Genomic DNA, 26850 nt, shown 5'->3' with positions numbered 1-26850 from the left:
TGGCAGAGACCACAAGGGTTCTGGAGAGCACGCGGCTTTGGCAAGGCTGTGGGTAACAAGTCGCACATATTGCTGCTGGTGGAGGGCAATTTGGTGAAATCCATCCAAGTTACAAATGCAAATCCATTTCTAAGAAATGAGGTGACAGCTCTATCCCCACACGTGAAAATCATATGTGGACATATGGATAGATAGATGTTCCCTATAGCCTTGTTTGTAAAAGCCAGAGACTGGAAAACTACCTTTCGGCCCATTGTGGGGGGGCTGGTTAAGCCAGGGCAGTACATTCATGGAACTGAATACTCCGCAAGCCATTAAAAAAGAGTGGGGACGCTCTTCCCAGACTAGCCCTACCCACCTCCAAGGCACAGAAAGCAAGGGGCAGATCAGGATAGACCAGCACAGGCTAAAAGCATTGCTTGTGTTTTTTAAAAACTACGAGAGAAATAAACATATCTGCTTCTATGTGCATAAGATACCAATGAACAGAAGCGGAGGGAACTGCAAGGAGAAAGCGCGCGGAGGCAAGGATTGGATGGTGTGTGTATCGTCAACATTATAGCCTTCTGCACAGTTGGAAATTCCTACGGTGGGAACTCATCTTTTTTAAAACTTTAAGTTTTGTTTTTGTTTTTTTGTGTTTTTTGTTTTTTTTAGAAGAAACGGAGCTTAGGGGCACCTGCGTGGCTCGGTCGGTGAAGCATCTGCCTTTGGCTCAGGTCATGATCCCAGGGTCCTGGGACGGAGCCCCGCAGACGGCCCCCTGCTTGCCACCTGGGGCGCGGGAAGTCTGCTTCTCCCTGGGCCCCTCCTCGGCTTGTGCAGGTGCACGCGTGCTCACGCTCTCTCTCTCTCCCTCTCTCTCAAATAAATAAGTAAATAAAACCTTAAAAAAGAAAAAGAAACTGAGCTTAGCTACTTCATGTGTTTCTCAGTTAGGAACACCGAACTGTGTGTGCCAGGTTATACAAGAGTCTGTCGGATGCCTATGAGATGGCGAAAAGTCTCCGCCTACATGATGTGCCCTCATCATCAGGAAAGGGAAAAACACAGTATCTTACTGATGATTACAAAAGTTTCGCCACACGCCATCAGCACCTTGTCTACCATCGACATTTCAGTAGGAAATCACAGCTTCTTCCTCCTTCTGTCCCCTCTGGTCCCCCCCGGCCCCCGTCTGGTCTCCAACTGGAAGCCAGGCTACCCTGCCCCGTGGAGCTCCTCTTCTCATGCTGCTCCCAGCAGGAGGGGTTCCTCACGTCTCAGACTCAGAGAGGCTGAGTCACCCGGCCCGTGTCTGGAAAGCTACAGAGTGGCAGCGTCAACACTGGAACCTGAGACCTTGGACACCAGGGCACTTTCTGCTACATCGTTTGGACTCCAGTGCTAGTGCAAAAGCCAGGGGCACTAGAAGAAAACACCAGTAGAAAGGTCAGGTCCTGGCTAAGCACCAAACGTTAATGATTCCATTGCAGCCCCACAATGCCCCAGGGAGGGAAGTTCTCCTGTCACCCCCACGTTATGGGTGACAAGCAGCATCTCTGGGAGTGGGAACAACGGCAACTCTCACACCCAACCCACAGCAGCGGGAGACATCCAACCGGATCTCCTCCACAGGCTAACCGGCCTCCCAAGGAAGCTGACCAACCTGTCGTCTACTAACTGGTATAACAGTGTTCCTCCAGGGGTGCCTGGCAGGGTCAGTCAGTAGAGCATAAGACTCTTGATCTTGGGGTCATGAGTTCGAGACCCACGGTGAACAAAGAGATTACTTACCAAAAAGGGGGGGGGGTCCTCAAATAGCCAGTTAATTGAACCTGCCATGAAGAACCTCTTATCTGAGCCAATGCCTCCCCAAACTAGAACCCATGAATCCCAGAGGGAGGTGAGATCATCTTAGGTAGCTCAAGTATGAACACTTCCAACTCTAGCAATTCTGTGTCTTTTATTGACTTATCATCGACATACAGCACTATATTAGTTTCAGGTGTACAGCAGAATGATTCTGATATTTGCATCTCTAGCAATTATGTTTTTGATATGCATTAGAAAAGCATATAACTAGCTCATCAAACCCATTACCTCACAGATGTCTTAGCACAAAATGAGGCCAGATTAAACGAAGTTGAACAGATTTAAGGAAAACTACCATGACATTCAAGTAATTCAAAGACATAGGGAAAAAGTGCGAATAAAAAGAGTGAAGGCTGGGAATGGGAAGAAACTGCAGCATTCAATACACCCCAGTTCTGAAGGTCACTTTTTTATTTTTATTTGCCCTCCCCCTGTAGACCACACTGCCTCTCTCAGGTGGACAAGGCAGTATCCCCAATAAATAAAGCACCCTGAAATGCTGCATTTAAATGGCCGTGTCCTTTGGCGGCTTAACCTTGGGCTGACCCCAGGCCTGGTCTGTGCTGAGTAACTCTGCCTGTACCTACAGTAGATCAGTAATACCCAGTAACCACTTGGAGTACATCCCTCCACACTTTGAGAAGTGTCTGACTTGGGGAATAAATCAGAGGGCCTCCCTACTGTCCTATCACCTGCTACAGTGCAGAGCTGAGTGGGAGAGAGAGCTGTGGGGCTCTCCCTAGCCCCATTCCTCTCCCACCACAAACCAGTGAGAAGGGAACCCCCCACTTCCTAGCACCTGCACTCAGAACCACACCACAAGGTGAATTTTGCCTCTGCTTGTGCCCAACCCCCACCCCCATCCCACTCCTCCCAAAATGCCCACTAACCGCAGACAGCTGGTCAAAATGAAAGCAGAATTCCAATAAACCAGGGAGTCTCAGAGGTCGGTGTGTTGTCCTTCCCGGTGTTCGGTGTATCCGTAAACTACCTCAACTTATTGGTAGCTTTCCCTAAATCTGTTCAATTTCTTTTAACAATAGCTTTGTGCTTTGAGCAAACTGAAGGAAACCATTAATTCCCTAAAAGAATGAGGACTACAGAACGTAATGTGTGTGAGAGCATCGCAGTTCACAAAATGCTTTCACAGGCAGCATGATCTCCTTTGAGTCTCCCCAAAAATGCTGTGCAAAAGGTATTTTATCACCTTCCTCTTTGTGTTATAAAGAGATGAAGAAATGGGCTTCGAGATCTACCTAGCAGGATTCCAAATCCCAAACTCTGTGCACTTGAAAGCCGTAGGGAAGAAAGAAGTCGGTCTCTTTTTTTCCCCCTTGGGACTTGCTGTTCTAAGTGTGCTCCCCAAGCTGGGAGAACCTGGCCATGCTAGAAACGCAGAATCTCATCCCCCACTCCAGACCCACTGAATCTGACTTTGCATTTTAACAAGATCCCCAGGTAATTCCTGCGGACAGTGACATCTGATGAGCACTGCCTCCGGGCACAGCAACTCTTCCATTCTAGCTCGCTACAGCCCCTCACTCCCTTCTCCTGTAATCCTTGGTTGAGCAGCTGGCACAGATGTGCCAGGCCCTGTGCCGAACGTCCTGTCCTTGCCGAGCTGCCTAACACCTTGGATTCTCAGCTTCAGAGGCTTATCAAAATCAGCTGTGGCACTTAAAAAAAATAAAAATCCCAGGTGCCTAAAACCCACCCCAGAGCTACCTACACCCTGTCCAGCCGGAGGCTCTGGGACTAGGGCCACGGAAGCCACACACCAAAAAAGCTCCATGTCATGCAACCATGTCGGGGGCCCATTTGGCAACACCCAGGAAAGCCACAGCCAGGCACATCCTCGGAGCAGCTCTTCCGTTTCAAGGCCTCCGTCCTGGAGAAATGAAGGCACGTGTGCAGTTCACTGCAGCACCGTTTCCAGAGAAACACACTGCTTTTCTGAAAGAACATCAAAAAGCAACTGGGTGAACAGGAAAACTCCCTAAGTCCAGCCTTGCTGCTGCTCTCCACGGAAGAGGCCCCGGAAACGGACACATGTTCACCAAAGCCGACTTCAGTTCACCAAAGCGGGCACGACGTACCTTGAACAGAGAGGCCAGGACAGCGCAGTAAGGCAGCCCAGATGCACTCACAGCGCTCCGTGACTGCACCGTCTCACTTCTGGTCTGTAATCTTCTCACTGTACATTTTCACCTCCTTGCTTCTAGCTTCCATTCCTGCCCTCCCGCTCTGGACTTGTCCTTCGGCCCTCCCAGTTTTCCCCTGCATCCTCCCTTTCCCTGTTTTCAGACAGAAGCCACACCGCCATCCTGACTCTCAAGCCCGGGAAAACTGTCCCCTGAGTCCCTGGATTAAAAACCACCCAGCCCCATAAACACAGGAAAAGATGTCTGGCCTTGTTAGTAAACGGGAAAGCAAACATTTTAAATCACCAGGATACCTTTCCCACCCATCAGCCTGGCAAAACGTCAGACTCAGGATACGGGGCGTCTGCAAGCCCGCGGAGCAGCTGGCGCTCCCCAGAGCCGCTGGTGGGACGCGCACGGGCACACCTGCTCTGGAGAGCCACCTGGCAATGTACTAAGAGCTGAAGATGCCCCTTTCCTTGGATCTAGCAATTTCTCCTCGAGGCAGGTCCCACAGAGAAACTTTAAACAGAGGCATAGGGAGACAAGTTCAAAGCTGTCATGACAAACACAACACATGGTAAACCCAAGTGCTACTCAACCAACAAAATCAATACCAAAAAATTAACAATGTGTTATATGCTGGCTAACTGAACTGATATAAAAAATAAAATAAAATGAATACTTGGGAGCAGATTCATGACGGAAGCTCAGATAGCAGCGAATAACCCAGAATTACACACATTCCAATGGGTAAATCTCAAAGCCATAATTGAAGGAAAAGCAAACTGAGAAGGAGCTGTTCAGTATCAGCGCGTTTCGAACCGGAGAAAATGACAATGTATCCGGCTGACAGACAGATACACATCTAGTTGAAGTCTATAAACGCCAAGTTCGGAACAGCAGTCACTGTCCAGAAGAAAGGGGAGTGAGATGAGGAAGTGTTCGCTTGTGCTTGTAGTGTTTTCTTTCTTCACTGGGTGGTGGATGGAAACACACGGGTGGTTCCCTCTCTTATTCTCCGTATTCTTCTGTGCGCCTGAAATCTATCACTACCCAGAAAAAGAGTCGTAAGTCCAAACTACTTTTAAGCACGATTAGGCTCTGAAAGCGGCATCAGAACTGATGTGCGGAAGACTGGACCAAGAGGTGGAAAGTGAAGCTTTGAGAACCAACAGGGTTTCTTCCACACTTACCAACATCCAGCACAAACAACCGTTCTTAAAACTGTAGTAAAACTGCGTGTCAAGGACTTACGACATACCCCAAATTCTTGGCAACAAGCTCAGTACAGAAACATTCCAAGAAGCCTTTAATGACAGGGCTGATTGTTGATACAGAATTTATTTCTCTCAAAAAAGTATTTGCTCGTTCATTTGGGGGTGGCTTTTTCTCTTAAAGGATCATCAGGCCTTTCAAACCCTTAGATTAGCATTTGGTTTCACCACAATCAAAGACATTATAAGAATGTGCATTAAAATAGGCCAGAAGTATTACACCTCCTAAAAGACACCGGAACTCTTCCAGTCCCTTTGTTTTGGGCTGGTTCCAAGAATAGGTTGGAGATAAAGCCACCAGGAGACACCTTTCTGATGATACCACAGAATTATACACTATCATAAAGCCTCGAGTCATCTGAATGAACTAGACACAGCAGGCTGGGGAAAAAGGGACATGAAAACTACAGAAATTTCTCTTAAATGCTAAGAGGACCCAAACTGAAAATTACTTTCAATTACAAGCCAAAATACCAAAATTCCACATTAGTCAAAAAAATAAGTAGGTTTTATTGTATCGGTGAACTGGATAAAAAGTTGATATCTAGAAAATAATATTACAATCTTTCATACTAACTAAATATTGGCATTCAACTTTGTTTTCCTCTAGGATTCCAAGAAAAAAACAGAGAAAAAGCTATAGGCCTAATTGTCAGGTCCTGACCCAACACAAACATCTACATGTTACACCAAGAGACCAGAAGAAGAGAATTTTTCTTTAAACATCAGCCCACCCCACCCCAGGCTACAATTTTTAAAATCTGATGACTATCACAGTAGACCCTCACACGTGACTTTAACCACTCCCAGATGATACGTTAAACCAAGCTTACAGTCTCCAATTATCTTCGAGAATGGGAAGCAACAGTAACAGTACTAGAGGAAGAGACAAATTATGTCTCCTCCCAAGTTATAAGATGTACATACTTTTTTAATAGTTTTAAAATTTTTTTCCAACTAGTCTCAAAATACTGCCTCAGGTGATTGACTTAACAAGATAAAACGATCTCTATAAAATCCTCTAGCTTTGTTTCAAATTTTTACTAATTCTACTTACCCTTCATATCAGGGAAACTTCATTTATTTAAAACAATTCAAATATGGCACTCACTGTGGTATCCAATAATATCCTGGGACTGTTCAAGGAATACTAAATTGCTAATATCTGGTATATTCAACAGTTTTAAATAAGGTGGTTAGGTCCTTAAATGGTTGAGAGCCAATTAAGGATTTTTTTTTTTTTTTACACTTTAAATATATGCCAAGTGTGTATGTCAATAAAGCAGTTAAAAAAGAAATTATAGTGCTTGGTTCATGACATAGTGTGTTGAGTTTCAAAGTGAAGAAATGACAGGTCAGTGCCCATCTAGGGACTGGAACTTCTCCCTTGGTTTGCGGTGCTGCTGAGGCCAAGGCCCACCATTCCATCCTCACAGGACATTCCGCCTTCCACAAGACTTCCCATCTGTGTGCTGAACTTTTCAGTCGATGGTAAGTAGGTGCCACTGGCCCAAAGACGACTGAGAGAGAAAGTGAACCCACAGACCAGAGAGACCCCTTCTGCCCCCACCCTGGGTGCACCCTCTTTTGGGAAATCCCAAAGCCTGTATCCTTCCATGAGCTTCTGCATCGTCAGGGATGGACCATGGATCAACTCACGGACCTGTAGAACACCTGGTCCCTCCCACATCATCAGACTTTTCACAAAGTGCCTTGAATTATCTTTCAGATACTTGCCCCATCTTGGGAAGGAACTGTTTTTCTAAAGACTCTAAGAAATACTGTTCACTAAGAAGCTTTGGACAGCCCCCCAAAACACATCAGGTTTACAAGGTGAGAAAGACTTGGGTCCCAAGAAAGACAACAATTTGTCCAACGTTACCATTATGCTCATGCTTAACTGAAGAGACAGGCACTGGGACAGATGCCCATTCTAAGGTACACTGACTAGATTCATGTCCTCATATAAAACAAAAAATAACCGAACTCGGACCAAATGCAAACTATACTAAAGAAACACCTGCTGTGGTATCAGCCTTTTCACTGTACTGCTTCTGAGACTCTGCTGCACCTTCAGCTGTGCAGGTAAATGCACCTTACTGAAACTGTTCAGTCTTTACCAATGTCACACCCACAAAATAAGAAACTGCTGGGACTCACCTCATTCATTTATGGAGCACCTGCCCATAGTACATGCCAACGCTAACACAGCAGGTCCTCAACAAATGCTGCTTATGGGAACAAAACCATAGTCAATCTGACACCCAGCATTTTCTCTATGGTACATCTTACAGCACTATTAACAAATGAAATGATTCAAGGATTCAGACCAATTTGCATTGGTACAAGTCTAGAGGACACATTTGGTTTCTCCGAGCAAAGGCTTCCTCTAGAGAAAATTTCGCAAGCTCTTCAAACTGAAATCTTATGCGGGGGTGGGTAAGGAGGTGAAACCAAAAAACTTTCCATTTGCGAGGTGATTAATAGAAGTTAAATCCATTGATCTGGACAAAAATCAGAGGATTACCAACAAGGGACATTTCCTCATGCTTGGTAGCAGCTAGTACATTTTTAAAAAATTACAACACACTAGCCAAACAAGCTTAGTTACTATCTCAGAAGCAGACACACCGGGCGGCTAAAGCTGACACAAGCAAGTTGATCAAGAACCAAGGCGGCAGGATTTCACACGAATGTAAAACTCAAACAAATCGGTAGGAACCAGCATTACACTCCCAGGGGACAATAAAACCTCAGTGTATAAGGAGACAAGCCGAGGAATGTGGATCTTTTCCAACACCCCCGTATCTAAACCAGGGAGGATAAGTATGAGGGAAAGAGAAGGGGTTAATTCCTCAATCACATAAAGGATTTGCTACAAGTTTTGTTTCTGCTCGGCTGGGTCCTTTCTTGTCTGACAGAGGAAACAGGTCCGCTGTTCCAAGCTAGGTTTTGGTTTGTTCAAGTCTCACCTAGGAGGATGGTACCTCTTAACACCCTTTCTGGACACATCCGCCTGGTTAAAACATGCCAAACCAGCTGCGTAGAAGAAAAGGCAATTGCCACTTGCTCCTTCTACAACTACGCAAACCAGCCAGGACCTAATCATGTTAGGAGTGGAAAAGACCAAGGAGAGCCCCAGAGAGAAACTATAACCAGTCAACAGAGATTCAGAGAAGACCTACCTGGAAACAATTCATCATCCAGGGAAGAACCCAAGGAAGGGTCTGGTGCAAATGTACATCTGATCAGGTGAAAAGACAGTCTCCTCATCCCCAAGCCTTCTCCCTCCCGTGGGAAGGGAGACTGGGAGGGGCAGGGCTGACCTGAGCAGGCTTTTATAAGGGGTGGGGTTATGGATTCTCATCCCAGCCTTTGCATCCTGCCCTTTGGCTTGGTTTGCATAAATGCACTTGCATAAATGAACGTGGGCTTGTTTATATTAGTGGCTGCTTCCAAGAGCCTATCATCTTCATTATTCTTTAAGCCACACTGGAAGGTGACATAATAATGAGAAAGATGTTAATAATAACAGCGAGCCCTCACTGAATGCTTGCGATGTACTAGGCCCTGTAGTACAGGAGCTCATTTAATGCAACAGCCTAATGAGGGAGGAAACCATGGTCATCCCCTTTTTCTAGGTGAGGAAAGAAAGACAGCAACTTGTTCAAGGACAAAAAGCTGGTACATGTTCAAACCAGAACTTGCACTTGCTCAAGACACAGTGTCCAACTAGGAACAGAAAACTCCCTACTTAGCAATTATCGGCTCCTCACTTCACCTGGGTGACCGTCCTAACTTTGGTGCCGCTTCAGGGACTCCACACGAGGTGTCAACTCTGCAGACACAGTACTGATGTCTTCCCTGCAGCCTGAGTTTTGCTGGAACCCGGTTGTGCCATTCTGCCCAGGTGTGCCAAGAAGCCCTAGCCACAGGGGGGCGGGGTAGATGCTGGCTTCCTTTTGGGACCTTTGAGCTCTCAAGTTCCCAGGCTATTTCACTACAGAGGGGCGTCATTGCACCCAGGCAGGAAAGGAACACCACCAAGAGCTAGGACTGTGCCTCACTGGCCCGGCAGCCTGAGGCCACACAGCAGGCAGGAGGGAGGATCAGAGCTGCTCCGGTTTCCCAGTGGCCCTCACAAACTGGTCTCTCAGGAAAACCGGGAAGCGAGGCATCACCCTTTCGTTGCACCAAGCCAATGTTAATGCCACTCGGCAGGAAGGAGCAGGAGACCTGTCTCTGCGCGGAGAAGGAAGGAGAGGAGAGGAAACGGAACTCCTCCAGGAGCCACCCACCACATCTAACTGGTCCTACGCCAGTACCTTTGCAGTTCTCACTCCGGGAAGCCCCAGCATTTGCTCTGCTGGCGGTGCTGAGAACTGAAGCCAGCGCCAGTGGGTCCTGACTGCACCCCTGAGCGAACACATGGCTCCTGAATGCTCCTTTGCCCTGTGTGCTAATCTTGCAGGAGAATGTGGGACAGAAGATTTAAAAAGCTGTGCGATGGGGGAAGGGTAGCCAGATCACCTTACCCCAGGGCTTCTCAATCTTGCCTTCTCAGATTCCCTTCAGGGGTCTGTATGAGAGCTTCAAGGGAGGTTTTCCCCAAACTGGCATTAAATGAACACGTGTTCCAGCCGGGGGGAGGGGCCCTTTGATCGAGGGGAAGGGGGCCCCCAGAGAGTGAAGGCAAAGCACACACACTCTCACACTGCGCAGGAGGGCCATTGCCTTATTCCAGGGGGGCAAGCTGAGCTTCCCAAAGCTCTGACAAGTGGGGGTGCCAGCAGGGTACACCCTGGGAACCCAAGGGCTGGAAGCTGTTCCTGCAAACACTGAAAAGGAAAGGAGAGCAGCAATGGGAGAAAACCAAGTTAAAGTGAGCACCGCATCATGGACCCAGCCGCACCAGGGCCCGAAGACGTCCCCTTGCTGCGACCACGCTCACCAGCCTCGGAGGGGTCTGCAGCAGATCAGGCAAGATAACCCTCGAGACCTCCTCCACGCCCAAAGGCGGCCCCGCCCTCAGGGCCTCCAAATGTTACCGCCAAATAACCTTGTCCCTCTTTCACAGGTGGAGAAATTGAGTCATCCAAAGCAATTTACCGTGCTTCCCAAACCAGGTAGAAGTTCACTTCTCCAACCCCAATTCTGCACTTCTTTCCAGCTTTATTACATTTCAAATTTCTCCAGATACACCGACTGCCTTTGCAAAAGTGAATTTTAAATATAGTTTAAGGAGTGAAGTCAAAATGAGACGAGGGCGGTCAGGGAGACCCGTAGGGCTTTATCTACCGCAAAGGCGGGATGGGTTCCCCCCCATCCCCAGCTTATCTCCCCCAACCCCCTCCCCTGAGGACGCTTCCACCGCAGCCCGAGGGCGGAGGCAAGGCTGAGCGCCGGGGCACCGGCGGGCGGGCTCCCGGGTCCCGGGACTGGGAGGGGGTGCGGGGGATCGGGCCCCTCCCCCGGCCGCCCCGGGGGGCTGCGGTCCGCCCGCCGGGCGCGGGGCCCGGGAACTTCTGGCCGCGCCGCGCGGACCCCGGCGCCCCCCGCCCCCACCCCGGCGCCCGGCGGGTGGGCGGCCCGGGCTTCCCTTTCTTCGCCTCGCCGCGCCTCCGGCGCGACCCCCGAGGCGGCGGCGGCCGCCACTCACCATATTACAGATGGAGGCGATGTTTCGGACAGTCATTAGTCTAAAGGTTGCAGCGATCCCGCACCGCCATCTTTATAAGGTGAAAACAGGACTGTCCATGGTGGAGCGCTCGCGGGGAGGCCGGGCGGCGGCGGGGCGGCGGCGGCGGGGAGGCGGCCTGGGGTCCGGCTGGCAGTTTGGCTGGGAGAGGGAGGCCGGGAGGGAGGAGGAGGAGGTGGAGGAGGAGGAGGCGGTGGAGGAGGAGGAGGTGGAGGAGGCGGGGAGGGCGGGGAGGGCGGGGAGGCGGGAGGGAGAGCGGAGGGGCGGGGAGTGGCGGAGCGAGGGAGCCTGGGCCGCGGCCGGCGGCGCGGGGAGGAGGGGCGGCCCGAGCGCGCCGCGTGCAGCCCGCGCTCCGAGAGCTCCCGCCGCGCGCCCGGCCCCCGCCCCGCCCCCGGCCCCCGCCCCGCCCCCGCCGCTCCTCCGCCCGCGCCCCGGGTCCCCCTTCCCCCGCCCGGGTCCCCCGCCCCGGCCTCTCTCGTAGCCTATTTCCTGCTTCACCCTCTTAGGGCCAGAGCGCGGGGCCAGGCCCTCCCTCGCGTGGCTGCAGCAGCCGCGCCTCGCGCGTGCCCCGGGCCGTCCCCGACGAGGGGGTGCCCGCCGCCAGGAGCCCACGGGGAGCCGGGGACGGCCTCGTGCGCAGGGCGACTCTGGGGGGGCCGCGGCCCGCGGGCCGGGGAAGGCGGGCGCCGCGGAGAGGGCCGGCGGGGCCCCGAGGCCGTTTCCCGTCTAAGCTTTTTCCTTCCTGCCGCTCGTCCGCCGGCAGCCCCGGTTTTTCATTTGGGGCGAGTGAAGATGGCAGAGAGCAGGGATGACTACGTCCAACTTTTAGTTTCTCCCCGGGGTTCCAGCCAGATGGCACCGGCGGGGACCCAAGGAGTAAATGGGGTCAGGACGCGGGGTTGTCGGAGAGCCCTGGCCAGCAGCGGGGCGCCTGCCTGGTAGAGGGCGCCGGGAGGAGAAAGGAATCTGGGTCTGGGCGGAGGCCAGCCGCGGCGCGCTCGGGCAGTTTGTGGCAGTAGCAGGTACAAAAGAGAAGTCAATCCTGGAGGAGGATTAGAGACCGTCCAAGCAGCGATTGGAACCCGGATACACCGAGAACCAAACTTTTCCGCATCAAGAAAAGCAGACCTTTAGGTTTTGAGAAGGTTTTGCTACATCGGTGTAGACGCATTTCCCGCATGAAAGGTCGTGGCTTCTGGCTCAAAGCACCAATCTACACCGTTCAGCCGATTTGTTCAGGTGAAGTGGGGGAGCCCATTCCCGAACGTGAAACAATTCTACAAAGTTGCAGTTCAGTGCTTTCAACGGAGGTTGTACAAGGGGAACCCGTGATAATTCGTAAACCGATAGATACATTTAATGACAAATTGAATGAGAAGAGAAACTAATTGAAGGTAGTTTTTTCCTAGCCAAGACTAACATACTGGGAAAACATGCTTCCTATCCTCCCTTATGTATGAAGTGTTGATTTGTGTCAGCTATGTGAGCCATTGATTGCTAATATCTCCAGAACATGGGTGTAAAGAAAAGACAACTGCTGAGTGACAGTCCCTGGAGTCATGGTGGCTCTGTATATTTCAATGGATTTAAGGAATAATACTCCTGCTTATGTTAAGTCATTCAGCCAACACCTTCATTCCAAAAACTTACTGATGGATAATAGTTAACTATGATTTTCTTACCACTATCAGTCTTGATGTTCTTTACATTCGTGACCTTCCATTGCCATGATCACATTAATGATTAATACTGTTTTTGGCAGATGGATAAAAGAAGGCTTCCAGGGTCGGGTGTCTTACCTCCCTGGGGTTACCCACATGTTACAAATGAAGTGAGTCTGCTAAGTTCGCGGAGCACCATGGGAGAGTAGAGGGCAGCAAGACACCCAATATAGCGTCTGGTCCAATAAGAGGCCTAGAGAGGTTTTCAGACTTGAACAAAGTCACAAAACAAGTTCAGGAGCAAACCTGAGTCTAAAACTCAGGCTTCGGGCCTCAGATTCACAGACATTCCTTTCTAAAGGCATTAATCCAAAGCCTTCAATGATACGGAAATTTTGTACCATAATTGAGTTCCGTATTTCTGCCAATGTTGGCACAGTGGCTTGCAAAGTCTAGAAGATTGAAAACACCGCTGACACAATGAAAATTGGACATCACCTGATTACTGATTACATCAGCACGTACAAAGGATATTTTGCATACCTTCTAACAGCCTATAGCCTAAAACCGAAGTGTTCAATATAGACTAACATCCAGATTGAAACTCAGGCAGTGACTTACACACACAACAAATCAATGAACACAGCAGGTCTTGTCAGGCTCGTGAATAATTAAATACATTTTACACTACTACAAGGTTAGTATTCACAGGTCCAAATTGGAAAAAGCATCAGCTGAAGACGAAGAAGCCTAACCCTAGCTTCACTCAGCGAGGAAACGTTTGGAGGAAATAAGAGGCAAAGTCTTAAAAATGTTGACACGTTAATGAGAGAACAGGGAGGAAACGTATTTCACACGTGTGGGCCAGCTAGTAGAAAGGTATAGAGTCAAAACTGAGAAAAGCAGGCAAATGGAAAGTTGGGATACAGGCTAGCACTGAACAGCCTAAAGAAATTAGAGGGAGGCAGTCACAGGTGCCTTTTTCACACATGCCCCTTGCCGCATGAAGCGCCGTTCCAGAACCGGCAGCATTGACCTCACCGGGGAGGCTGTTAGAAGTGTGGCCTCTAAGGTCCCAGCCCAAACCTATTAGATTCTGCGTATGACATGTGAGGAACACCGGTCCAGCCAATCACTCCTGATGGCATTCTCAGTTTTTGCTTGCCTGGTTCCCAGATTCTACTTTGGGCAGCTGTCCCTTTTTCAAAACCTATGGTTCAGGTATGGCGTACCCTGCCCTCTGCTTCCAGGGGAAGGCACGTGATCCAGGCCTGGCCAATGGGAGGGCCTCTCATGGTTCAGCCACAGTGATTGACTCAACCAGGAGAACGTAGTATAAGCTGAGCTAACAGGGGTGCACACGGGGCCTTTAGAGAAACAAGCACCCCACTTCCAGAGTTTGCCGAAGTGGTAGGATAAAATCCAGAGCTTCCATATTTCCACCGCCTAAGATCCAAACCAACATAGAAAAATGGAACTGAGGAATGGAAGAGCAACCCTAACATCATTCACCTCTCCACTGCCAGGTCTATATTCCGGACTCTTCCGCAGCTCAAGCCAGTGAAGTCCTTGTTTTCTTTGGTCAGTTCCATCTGAGTGTCTGCTGGCAATTGGAAGAATCCTCATAACCAGTGTCTTCCTCTCCCCCAAATTAATTAGTTTGTCTGAGTTCATGTTCCCCTTTCCTATCCGCTCTACAAACTAAACCAATATTTCAAGGTCTTCCTTCAGATCTGCCTCCTCCATGAGGTCTTCCAGATTCCTTCCCTCCACTCACCACCACTACCAATGAACCACTATATCCAGGTGGTTCCACACTCTCCCCTCCCGTTCCTACCAGTTTTGTGTCTTTCCCTCTCCCACTACTCAGCCTTCAGACAAACTGAGATGCCCTTGTTAGATGTTCTTACAGCATCACCCATCCTCCCTTCGTGGACCTTGTAAATATGTCTATGCCGTATCTTGTACAGTATGGAGGCTGGATCCAGACTGTATGACCTTGGGCAAGTTTCTTAACCTCTCTGTGCTGCAGTTTCTGTCTCTATGAAATGATGATAGTAAGAGTTTAATAGAATATGACTGCATTAATTTATTTAAGGACTAAAAATATGCCTGGCACATACTAGTCACTAGATAGAATAGCGGCTATTATTATGCCCGTGATTATTTGATTAACGTCTGATTCTCAGCCCTTATCAGACATGAGACTGAGAGCCAGCCCTGTTTTTACTCGCCATTTTACACTTAAAGGAAGACCACTGCCTTTTCCATAGGAGGAGGCAAGAGAGCAAACGTTAACTTTTTGGACAATTTTGCCTCTCTCCAAGTAGCCTGGAAGCTCCTGGAGAGAAGGAAGCTTGTCCCAGGCATTTGTGAAAAATCTCACCAGGTCTCAGGCACTGTGCCTGGCACATTCTTTCCTTTCTTTTTTCCCTCCTCACCAAATAGGTTATTGCAGCTCATTTGATATGCAAATGCTAATAAGCCTTTGGCCGTCCCTGGGGAAAATATTTTGCGTGCTGTCGAGTTTGCAACCAAAGCAGTTTCTGTGGATGATACTTCAATTCCGTAAGGAACTTTATGGCAGCTTTTTCCTTTTCATCATGCATCAGGCACCTGTTTAAGAAACACATACCTTGTGCCTAAAGCTGTGTGAGCCACTGGTGATCCTAGGATAAAAGAAGGCAGCCCCGGTTTTATACTGGTTGATTTCTACTGCAGTATTCATTAACATTGTTCATGGCTATCTTTGCTACATTTTGCATGCAATAAGGATAACATATGGCTAAGCTAACTTTGGGAGTGAACATCAAATTAGAGTTCCTGTTAAAGGGACACTACCTCGAAGGTCATGAGTGTATTCATGGGTGGTTAAGAGTCTCTAAGCCTTTGGAACAACTGGTTTATTTTGAAGTGGCAACTGAAATGCCATGGAGAGATTTTGAAGCTAGGTTGGAACATGATTAGATTCTTATTTGCTTAGACATTTTGATTAACTGAAAAAAAGCTGGCTACCAGCCAGGGAAAAAAGGTTGAAGGAGCAAAAGCACTCTTTGTAAGGCCAGTTAGAAATCTGGGACAAGAGAGTCCCAGAGCTGTCAGTAGCCTGGGTTTACTTTAGGAGCAGCAGTGGGGAAACAGAAGTGGACGAACTAAAGACTCTTTTTGGAGACAGTGGGCTGAAGTGGTTGACAAGGATGAGACAAAGATGAGTCCCAGGTTTCCAACTGGAATGAAAAAGAATATCTTTGGGGGGAGGGGAGCGAGGAGCAGAGGGAGAGGAAGAGAATCTTTTTTTTTTTTTTAAAGATTTTATTTATTTATTTGACAGAGAGAGATCACAAGTAGGCAGAGAGGCAGGCAGAGAGAGAGGAAGGAAAGCAGGCTCCCCGCTGAGCAGAGAGACCAATGCGGGACTCGATTCCAGGACCCTGAGATCATGACCTGAGCTGAAGGCAGCGGCTTAACCCACGGAGCCACCCAGGCGCCCCAGAGGAAGAGAATCTTAAGCAGGCTCCATACACAGCGCAGAGCCCCAGGTGGGGCTCAATCTCACAACCCTGAGATCATGACCTGAGCCAAAATCAATACTATGATGCTTAACACACTGAGCTTCCCAAGCTCCCCAAGAATGTTATTTTTTACCATAGGGACTGCTGAAGGAGAAGGTTCAGGTGTTGATGGTTGGAAAGAAGTGAGATTATTTCATAGGTGTTGAGTTTCAGATAACCATGATAAACCTGAATTATATCAAGTCTGGGGCTCAGAAGAGATGTCCGGATTGGAGATACATGTAGTATTAATTAATATCGGAGCTAGCACAGGACATGCAGTTATGGATGAAATTGCCTAGGGAGCGTGTGTAGAATGGGAATAGACAAGGGGAAGGTCACGAGGGGCTCCACCATGCAAGGATCAGGTGGAGGAAGATCTAAAGAAAACTAATGGAAAGCTAGGAAAAGGAAAAGCAAACAGATGTGCAACACTGCAAAAGCCAAAGAGGATTCCAAGATGGAGAGTGCAGTCAGATGCATCAGACGCAGCTAAGAGCTCAAGGAACAGAAATAATAACAGTAACGGTGTTCAGTTCTTGAGCAAGGCTTTAAGATGCATTTAATCCTTCTGACAACCCTTTGAGGAAGGCAATATTATCATCCCCATTTCAGAGGAAACTGAGGCTCAGAGTGTTACGTAATCTGCCCCATCCCTGAGAATATTCTCTCAGCAAAGCCTATTACTCAAGAGTCCTTCGAATTCTCTCCAGGGCAGTTTGCCCGGGGCGGCTAGGATAGAACAGCTATTGGAATGGGCTGGTAAGTGAAAGGGAAGGGAGAAGACAGTAAAGATGTTTGACTTTGAAGGGAAAGAGATGGGGTGGTAAAGGCTTGACATGCTCCAAAGTACTTTGAATGGGTGGCTCTTTGCCTGGTCTGCAAGGTCATGGCTAACCTGGCTCTGCCCCACTTCTCCCAAGTTTTAAGCCAAACATCATCCTTATGTCCTACTTCCATGTCCTCAGGCTCGTGACGCCCCTCAGCCCACCCTCAGCCAGTTCTTCTTCCTTCTAGTGCAAGTTCACTCATTCCTCAAAACTCAGCTCAAACCTTACTTCCCGAGGAAGCCTTCTCAGTCTCATCTTCCCTTGCTAAGTTTTTATCAAAGGTCACTTTTTGTATTTCTCTGCAAGCCTCAAATTCCTGGCACAATGCCAAGCACCCAACAAGAGGCTCTCTCTTCGCAGGTAATTATTTTAAGTGAAACACTTGGCTCACTTGCTCAGAAGCATTTTACTCACTGTCCTGCTCTCCTGTGGTTTTCTCTTTTCTCCACGTTCTGATCTGAATTCTATAGAACTGACAGCCTTCACGGGGAGGGGAGGGCGGGGCTTGGAAGGGAAGTGCGCAGTAAGGAAGTTGAAGCAAATGAGCCTCCCTTAGAAAAGATTTTCTGGAGAGGGTCCCCTGGGTAGCTCAATCAGTTAAGTGTCTGTCTTCAGCTTGGGTCATGATCTCAGGGTCCTGGGACCTGCTCAGCAGGGAGCCTGCTTCTCCCTCTCCCCTCCACTTGTTCTCTCTCTCAAACAAATAGAATCTTAAAAAAAAAAAAAAAGAAAGAAAGAAGGAAAGAAAAGAAATGAGATTTTCTAGAGAGATTTGGTGATAAAGAGAGGTCTCAGATACTCTAAGGGAGGCAAGATAATCAGTTGAAGGTTTGACCATATTATCTGTCCCTTTTATCATGATTATTAGTGTGGGGAGACCCTAAGTGTTTGTCATCAAAGAATGGGGGGCTAGTGAACCTAGCAGTGAGGCTGGATGAAGGTAGTTATTAGTAGGGTAGAGAGACAGATCAGGAGCCCTAGAGCTTTGGAAAGGAACAAGTCCATCCATTACGTTGAGGAAATTAACAGGAAATAGCCTCCTTCTTCTCCGTAAAGTAGGCAGGAAGGAATACAAACTCCATGGTCACTCGAAGAGTTTTTGACTGCTTTGTCCACTGCTATATCCCTAGAATAGTAAGACACATAGTAGGTGCTCAATAAATACTTGTTGAATGGGGATATGATTGCAAGTGTTTGAAAGAAAATTGGAAGACCTCCAAGTAGAGACTCTCCAGGTAAGGTGAATAGTTCTTTTATAGCCGCATCAGCAATAGAACGGGCTCTCCTTGGGGACGTTTACAGTCCTTCCATATCCACAAACCCTATTTTCAATAAAGGGAATGTAGGTCTTTTTGCCAAATTATACCCTCATGCCCTTAGCGGCCCACATGCGATCATCTCCATCGTTTTAATAAACCCCATTGCCACCTGGTGGGAGGGCAGGGATTCACATGTGGCCCCTGGAAGGAGTTTTCCCTTCAGGGGGCAGTGCCTGTAATTCTCCTCTTCCGTCCTGCCCTTCTAGAAAGTTGGCAACCCCTGGAAACAAGATATGACTGTCCTGAACTGTCTGTTCAGCTTTGTGCCCAGTGTTGGGGAGGCGGGGGGGTTTAAGGCTCAACTCTTGTATTTCTTCTTAGAAAACAGGCCGGATTAAGGATCCCACTGACAGGGCCAGTGAGCGGCATGCTCCTGGTGGAGGCCGTGCCGCTCTGTGCCTTGTAAAGCTCTATACACACCCTATCCATCACTCACCATCAGGATGACCCCAAAGAGGTAGACTGTAAGCGACTGACTGGCTTAGAAGGCTGTAGTCATTGAGTAAGCCCTTCAAGATCTACACAAGCTAGGCAAATGGATTCAAAAGGTTCAAGAATACTATTTAATTCAAATAATTACAAATGGTTTATGCTGTTTCGTTGGTATTCTGGTTCACTTGGAACCTTTGTAATGATGATACTGTAGATGTTTTCATTTTAGGCACGCCACACTCATTGCTGTGTGGACTTTAAAAAAAATAAATAAGGACAATTCAAGATAGCTTACTTTTTACTCCCCACCCCCCAGGGAGAGGGGTTAATTATGAGTCATTTGGTCAAAGTCAGTGTTCTAAAATAATGAGCTTCAGCAGCAGCTGTTACAGAGTCCTATAGGTTATTATAACTTTTAAAAGAGCTATTATTATTTTGACTAAGCAGAAACCATCACATTTTTCTGTTTTTAATATTTTTCACTAAAACATGCATTCAGAAAGGGGCTTAAGTCTTAAGGGAATTGTCACAAAGCAGACACACACATGCAAATGCCACGCAGGTGAAGGAAGAGAACATTATAGCATCCTTGAAGCCCTTCCCGACGCTCCTCCAGATCCCTGAGCCCTCTTTGCCAGGTGTAAGCCCTATCATGACTTCTAACACCCGCACTTAGTTTTGCCTGGGTTCTGTGTGTGGTGGGGGGGCGGTGCACGCGCATGTGAGATGTAGCCTTTTTGCCTGGTTTCTTCTGCTGAATATCATGTTTAGGCAATTCAGCCACGTTGCTCAGAGAAGCTGTGGTTCCTTAGTTCATGTTGCTGTGTAGCATTCTGTCGCCTGAAGAGCCAACAGTCTGTTTACAAATTCAACACTGCTAGGTATTTGGTTTTTTCTCCCTGGAAGCTATGACCAGAAATGCTCCCATGAGCATTCTTTCTGTGTCCTCTGGCGAACACATGCACACATCTCCGCCGGGCGCATACAAGGCATGAGATGCTGTCATCTAGCATGCGTGTGTTCAACCTGGGTAGATAATGCCAAACACGTTTTCTAGAATGGTCCAGTCGGTGCTCCCACTACCAGAGTATCAGGTCCCAGACACCACATCCTCCCCATACCTAGTACTAGCTTTTTAACTTTAGCCATTTTTAATTTTAGCCATTTTGGCGAGTGTGTATATAAATATATATATTTATACTTATAAATATATAAAAATTATATATAAATTAATAAATAAAAATAAATATATATTTATATAAATATATGTTATATATTGTGTATATATATTTATGTAATTGTGTGTATATATATATATTTTTTGAAGATTTTCTATTTATTCATTTGACAGAGATCACAAGTAGGCAGAGAGAGAGAGAGAGGAGGAAGCAGGCTCCCCGCAGAGCAGAGAGCCTGATGCAGGGCTGGATCCCAGGACCCTGAGACCATGACCTAAGCCGAAGGCAGAGGCTTTAACCCACTGAGCCACCCAGGCGCCCCTGTGTGTATATATTTATATAGTTGTGTATATACGGTTGTGTGTATATAGCTATATTTCATGGTGATTATTAGAGTACTGTATTTTAATGAACAACTAGTTGTGTTTCCTTTTATAGCAGAACAGGGAGAGCCACGTACGATTTCATAAAAATCATTACAATGTTTTCGTTAATGAGTGCACATCAGCCTTTTTCCTCTTCAGCCCATCTCAGTGATCAGTCCATGTCCCAGCTAATACAAAAACAATGATATTGAGGTGTGACCCATCCATCTGACCTATCTAGCCAACAAAAGGATTCACCTGATAGCTTCTTGAAACAAAACAAGGTAGAGAAAGAGTCAATAACTGTAAGCAGTAACAGAAAAACCACGAAATTTTTAAAAACCAAGTATAAGCGATAGAAGAACTGACCATTACAATTAGATTCATCTCATTCAACCAAGTTAAAGCCAAGAGAGGTTAAATGAGAACCCAGATCCACTGCAACGGAGCCAGAAGTAGAATTCAGGTCCATACACCCTTAGCCTTTCATAGGATACCCGGAATTTTAGTCCACGGACTGACTTTCTGAAATCTGAAATTCTTTAAATTTAAATTCCCAAAGTTCAGATTAATTTTGTAAGTGCACTAAGTTAACCATGAAAAAGACCACTCTGTCTTGTTGGGTTTTGTTGTTGTTGTTTTTTTTAAGATTTTTGTTTATTTATTTGAGAGACAGAGAGTATGTGGTGGCAAGGGGGAGGGACAGGAGGGAGAAGCCAACACCCCAATCCCAGGACTCTGAGATCATGACCTGAGCCCAAGGCAGACACCTGACTGATTGGGCCACCCAGGCGCTGCGCACTATGTCTTGTTAAAGAAGAAAGTTCAGCTGAGCAAATTGAAAGATCTAATTGGCTTTATTTCAGAATGAGGAGTCAGCAGCATCCCATCTAACAAACAGGAGGCTGTTCCAAGGAGTTGTATAAAATGGAAGCTTTAGATAGGCAGACGGGTGTGGGACGGAGAAGTTAACTAGCAGAAGAAAAGAAAGGATGGTATCAGGCAAGGTCACCTTCCCTTGGTGGGGGCGGGCAGGAAACGAAAGGTAGGGAGACTTAGGCATGTCAGTAGGGCTGATCTGGAAATTCCAACCGATGAATTTAAAATCCAGAGAAGCCTAAACTGCAGTTAGGTTAGACACGAAGTCTTGGCGACTCCTTTAGGGGCCTGGTGTTTCTTTTTAATGGTTCCCCTCTCTTGCTCCAACTCTCAGCCTGAGAGATGTGATCGAAACTCAAGGCATTAACACCACTCTCAGCTACCGCTCTAGTTCTCGAAGCTTTCATTCATCCTGGGTTTTTCTGACTCTCTGTGGCACTCCCGGGTCATGACTTCAGGCTCACAATTTTGTAGTTGGTCATTCTCTTTGTTCCTTTGTTGTCATTCCAGCCTTAGGGAAATCGTTTGTTTGGTGGCTGCAGACATGCATTTAAAGCTCTCAGGAGAATACAGAACACCAGGGAGATCACTGTACCTATAAGCAGGATAATTCCCAACACTCGGAGTGCACTTTGGGGCCATGGTCCCCAAGACCGAACCCATCAAAGAATGACCCCATCGAAGAAATCACGCTATTAAGCCAAGGGGCTTACTCGGAAATCTTACATTAACTGAGTTGCAGCTTCCCCAGAAGTGTTAATCCAGGTACAACAGGTTCTGGGCACCACAGCTCAGACACCTCCCTACTCCCAACAGCTTCAGCCAGACCGTCCAAGGATCTTTGCTGGGCAGCTGGTGTCTTAGCAGCAGAATCTGCAGGGTCTCCAAGAGTGAAGGAGACGTTTCTAGTCACATGATCATTTCTATTTACTCCTAAACCCAGGGTCAGTGTTTTAGCAAATATAGGAGGAAATAAAGAAATAACGACTATTTATAAATATTTGTATTTATTATATATAATATAGTATATATTATATATATTTATTTATAAAGAAATAAACCTGAAATAAAAAGTCATCTTGAGTGCCTTACAAAGATGGGTGCTGCTGGTGAGCTATCTCAGGGAGTGGGGGAGGACCTGGTCTAGATAATCATAGGAACAGAAAAGTCAGAATGTGCTAAGATTCACAAGGGGAAATGTGTCTAACTGGATGCATACTTCTAAGTGGGGGACAGGGGAGGGGGGATTGGGGATTGACATTGAGATTCGAGGAGAAATTGGTCCCAGGGAGGACTTCTTGCATGGTGACAAATCTAGAGATCTGAGAGTTACCCCACCCCACCCCCATCCCCTGCCCCTTAGGAATGGCCTGAGGGATACAATGAGAAATATTATCTCTCCAGGCCAATGCCAGAGTAAAGAAAAGAGAAAGGAGAAAGGGTTTTCATGTTTAGTTCAAGTATGAGTTCTTGATCCGGTGTCTTGGGTGAAGGTAGTCTACTTCAATGTCGGCCACTTCCCTTCCTTGTCAATTCAATTTGTAGGTCTGCATCATCTGCCCAGGGCCAGATGTCAGGCAGAGTGTTCTTTATCAGTGAGACATGTCCCCAAGGCTCAAGGTGTTCTAGTTTTGCAGTAGAGTGTGGTCAGGAGCACTTGGGACGATCCCTTCCAATGAGGCACAACGAGGCTGTCCTCTGATGGCTCTAGACTGTGACCAACAGGATGCCTTGAAATGGGATCCAGAAAAGCTTCTTTAATCTGTTGATGATATGCTTAAGCAGGAGACACCAGCATAAGCCTTACTGTAGGTGGTCATTCACGCGTGAAAGTTGTATATCTTCCACAGAAGGTTATATACCAAGAGACATCGATCTGCCAGTGACTATCGTGTGTAGAGGAGCTTTCCCAAAGGGAGTGCTGTGACTAGTCAGCAAGACCAAAGACAAAACTGTGGCCATGGAAATCCAGTGGTTTCTGCAAGTGTTGACATTCTAAATCTAAGGCTCTCCTTAGTTCTCTCAACTTTGCCTGATACTGAAGGGTGATAGGACAGTGGTAATCCCAAGAGGTTTGCAAGGTGTTGGTTAAGGCTCAGATGACTGGTCCAGTGAAGTGGGTGCCTTGATCCCTGGAGATTATAGAAGGTAAACCCCAAGTGGGAAACATACTTTCCAACAGTTTCTTGGCCACTATGAGGACATCAGCCTTGTGGCAGGGGAGGGCTTCAGCACACGTGGAAAACACACATATGGTCACAAGGACACATTGATCACCCATACCAACCAAGTGGCAGTTGAATGAAGTCCAGGTGCGGGCGTTCTGAGGGTCCAGAGGGAGGAGATCTGAGGCTTCTCGGGACAAAAAGAGTTTGCCAGGATTGTGGCCATGGCAGGTCAGACATGGCTGGTAGGCTGTTTTTGCAATTTTACAGAAGTGTCCCTACCAACATCTATTTATAATTTGGGTCATCGTAAATGTCCTAAGGTGGGGAGGGAATACGGAAGCAGAAAAACGGACTTAGGTTTAGGCCCAGCTGTTTGTTTCATTTATAGCCATTGTTCACCCATCTTCATTTCTCTGATTCCGGCGCAGAGTGTTGCCATGTTACCAGGACAGCAGGATGGCAAACATCTGGCAACAAAGAGCCATTTTTTGCAGAAGCAGAATGGACTTCGTCTACATGTGCCAAAATCTCATGCCTCTGCCTTTGCAGGAGAGGCAGCCAGGACATCCCCTGGTACCCTGTACATTCAGGTCAGCCTTAATTTTGATGACAGCAATTCCAGAAGTTAAGAGAATAGCAAAATGGCAGTAAGAAGATCATTTGCTTTCTGCCCACTTTTGATTGGGGTCCCAGAAGATGCAAGAAAACCCCACTGGTCTCTGTAACATTCTAAAATCACAGATGACTCCAGGGGGGTCTGGGTGGCTCAGCTGGTTAAGCGTCTGCCTTTGGCTCAGGTCATGATCCCAGGGTCCTGGGATCCAGCCCTGCACTGGGCTCCCGTGTCAGTGGGGGGTCTGCTTCTTGCTCTTCCTCTTTCTCTCTGCCCCTCTGCCCCTGCTCATGTTCTCTTTCTGTCTCAAATAAATAAAATCTTAAAAAAAAAAAGTTCAACTTCAAAAAAAATAATAATAATAAAATAAAATCAAAGATGACTCCAAAGGCATCCCAGCTATTCATATTGATATTAACAGTATCTATTTCTGGGACCCCTGGGTGGCTTAGTCAGTTAAGCAGCTGCCTTCGGTTCAGGTCAGGATCCCAGGGTGCTAGGATCAAGTCCCACATCAGGCTCCATGCTCGGTAGGGAGACTGCTTCTCCCTCTGCCTGCCTCTCCCCCTGCTTGTACTCTTGTGCTTTCTCTCTCTCTCTCTCTCTCTCTCTAGCAAATGAATAAATTAATAAAATCTTTAGAAAAACAAAAACAACATGTGTTTCTGGCAACTGGCATGCTCAGGTTAACCATGGAGCTCTGCTGGTTGGGTGGACTGGGCTTGTGAGAGGTTTCCCTTTCCCAGCAGGTCACACTCAGTAATAACAGCACAACCAGCCTGAATATTTCCTTTTTCACCTCTGCTGTATGACCCGTTAACAAACCAGAGTAGATTCTGATTCGTTAAAGGGCTATCTCCTAAGTCAGGACGAAGCGTCAGGACATGGCACCCCGTACCCCAGCTGGGAGGCTCACCTTCCTCAGGCAGAGGTCGCAAGACGGCCAGATCAAGGGTGTTGCCATATTGAAGATGCAGATTAGGTGCTGAAAACGGAGGGATCTCAGGAAGGTCGTCTACTTGCAGAGAAACGTGGAGTCGGTTCAGAGTGAAGACAACTTGGGACAAAGTGTGAAGTTTCCAGATAAATGCCATTTCCTAGGGTCAGATCTGCGGTCGCCTGGGCTCACCCCGCAGCTGCAGCTCTGGCTTGAAGGCAGCGGGGCTGGGCACCCGGCCACTGACTCACACCGCACGCCTATTACCATGTTCCTGCAAGAGCATCCACAAATCCACAATGCCATCCTTCATTTGTAGGTCTCAGAAATTCCTGAGTTAGCTCGGTTCTTCTTGGAGACAGCCGAACTGCTTCCGAACTTTGCTCGTGACTTAGGTACTGAACGATGTCTAGAGATCATTGTAGTTTTGCCTTCGAGACTTGGTGCCCCTTTTCAGCTAACTGCTATAGCAAATAGAGGACCCCTCTTTTGTGACTAAGCACAGCCAGAGGTCATCTACATATTACAAAATGTTTCCCAGGGAACTGGAAGGTACTTAAATCTCGGTGATGTTACTTGAGAGAAATAACAGGGGGCCTTGGTTACCCACTGAGGACTAACTATCAAGATAGAGTGTCGATCATTTCCGGTGAAGGCTAATAGATACCAGCTGATGATGTCTCCGCTGAACAGAGGAGCACAGCAGTGCCCTGGGCGTCAGGTGGAACTCGAGGCATAAGGGTGTTTGGGCTGGGAATGACTGGGAAACCGGAATAACCATCTTATTCAGAGTTCTCAAATCTGGAGCAAATTGCCCTCCCTGCCCATCAGGCTTCAGGATTGACAAAATCAGCAGGAACTAGCACTAGGAATGTCTTCTAGTGTGTATGAGTGTGAGGCCTTGCATGGGCTCAGGCTTGAAGAGACATCGACATAATGTAGGGAGAGGTTTACCTCTAACTGTCTGAATTTTTATGGGTTCTGTACCTCTTATTCTTCCAATGAAAATATTAGAAGCCCACAGATTTTGGGGCTCCTCCATTCAATTCAGGGACTTTTGCTGGAATTCTTCCTCTTCTGTGTCAAGGACAGACTCCAAGGAACATAAGAGATCAGGTTCAGAGTGCTCAGGAAATTCTAAGGTGAAGTCTCCATTGAAGGCAAAATGTATTAGCCCTTTTAATCCAGAAAGGAGATCCCTACCTAATATATTGTCTGGAACGGACTGACACACCAAAAAAGGATGTTTTTCAGTAAAAGGCCCGCGTCGTTTGTACTGGTAGAAATAAAAATTCTGTCTGAACTTCATCGGACACCCCTCACCCCCCAACAATGGAAACCTCCTTTTTACCTTGAGGGATTTGTCACCTTAAGTGTGGGGTTCAGGGTAGAAAGTGTAACTCCGGTATCTATTAAAATTTGCCAAGGTTTCCCATTAATTTTGACTTCAGTTTTCCCCTTGGCTATTTAAGAGAGCTTCTGGTAATGGTTTAGCAGAGAAGCCCTCAGAGTCCCTTGAACTGTGTGAGGGGCTCTCCTTTGCAGGTAAATATGATGGCATTTAAGAAGAATTTGCCTGGGCGCCTGGGTGACTCAGTCGGTCGAGTGTCTGCCTTCAGCTCAGGTCATGATCTTGGGGTCCTGGGATCAAGTCCTGCATCAGGCTCTCTGCTCAATGGGGAGTCTGCTTCTCTCTCTCTGTTCTCCTTCTCTCAAATAAATGAACAAAATCTTTTTTAAAAAAATTAAAAAAGAGGGGCGCCAGGGTGGCTCAGTGGGTTAAGCTGCTGCCTTCGGCTCAGGTCATGATCTCAGGGTCCTGGGATCGAGCCCCACATTGGGCTCTCTGCTCAGGCAGGGAGCCTGCTTCCCTTCCTCTCTCTCTGCCTGCCTCTCTGCCTACTTGTGATCTCTGTCTGTCAAATAAATAAATAAAATCTTTAAAAA

The 26850-nt window shown here is 47.5% G+C and overlaps 1 protein-coding gene across 2 annotated transcripts in view; it reads right to left on the bottom strand.

The window, feature by feature from the left end:
* The window catches only part of LOC111149278 (ubiquitin specific peptidase 46), a 55413-nt gene extending 44438 nt beyond the window's left edge, over positions 1-10975 (bottom strand). For both annotated transcript variants that reach the window (XM_022506257.1, XM_022506258.1), the window contains exon 1: positions 10932-10975. In XM_022506257.1, the coding sequence (XP_022361965.1) occupies positions 10932-10967 (36 nt within the window). In that variant the 5' untranslated portion in view covers positions 10968-10975. The remainder of the gene's footprint in view (positions 1-10931) is intronic.
* Positions 10976-26850: the final 15875 nt, after the last annotated feature.

Source organism: Enhydra lutris, unplaced genomic scaffold, assembly GCF_002288905.1.
Source record: "Enhydra lutris kenyoni isolate GAN:26980312 unplaced genomic scaffold, ASM228890v2 scaffoldscaffold21, whole genome shotgun sequence".
Taxonomy (NCBI): Eukaryota; Metazoa; Chordata; class Mammalia; order Carnivora; family Mustelidae; genus Enhydra; species Enhydra lutris.
Note: the sequence above shows the minus strand (reverse complement) of the source record. Positions and strands in the feature narration are given on the sequence as shown.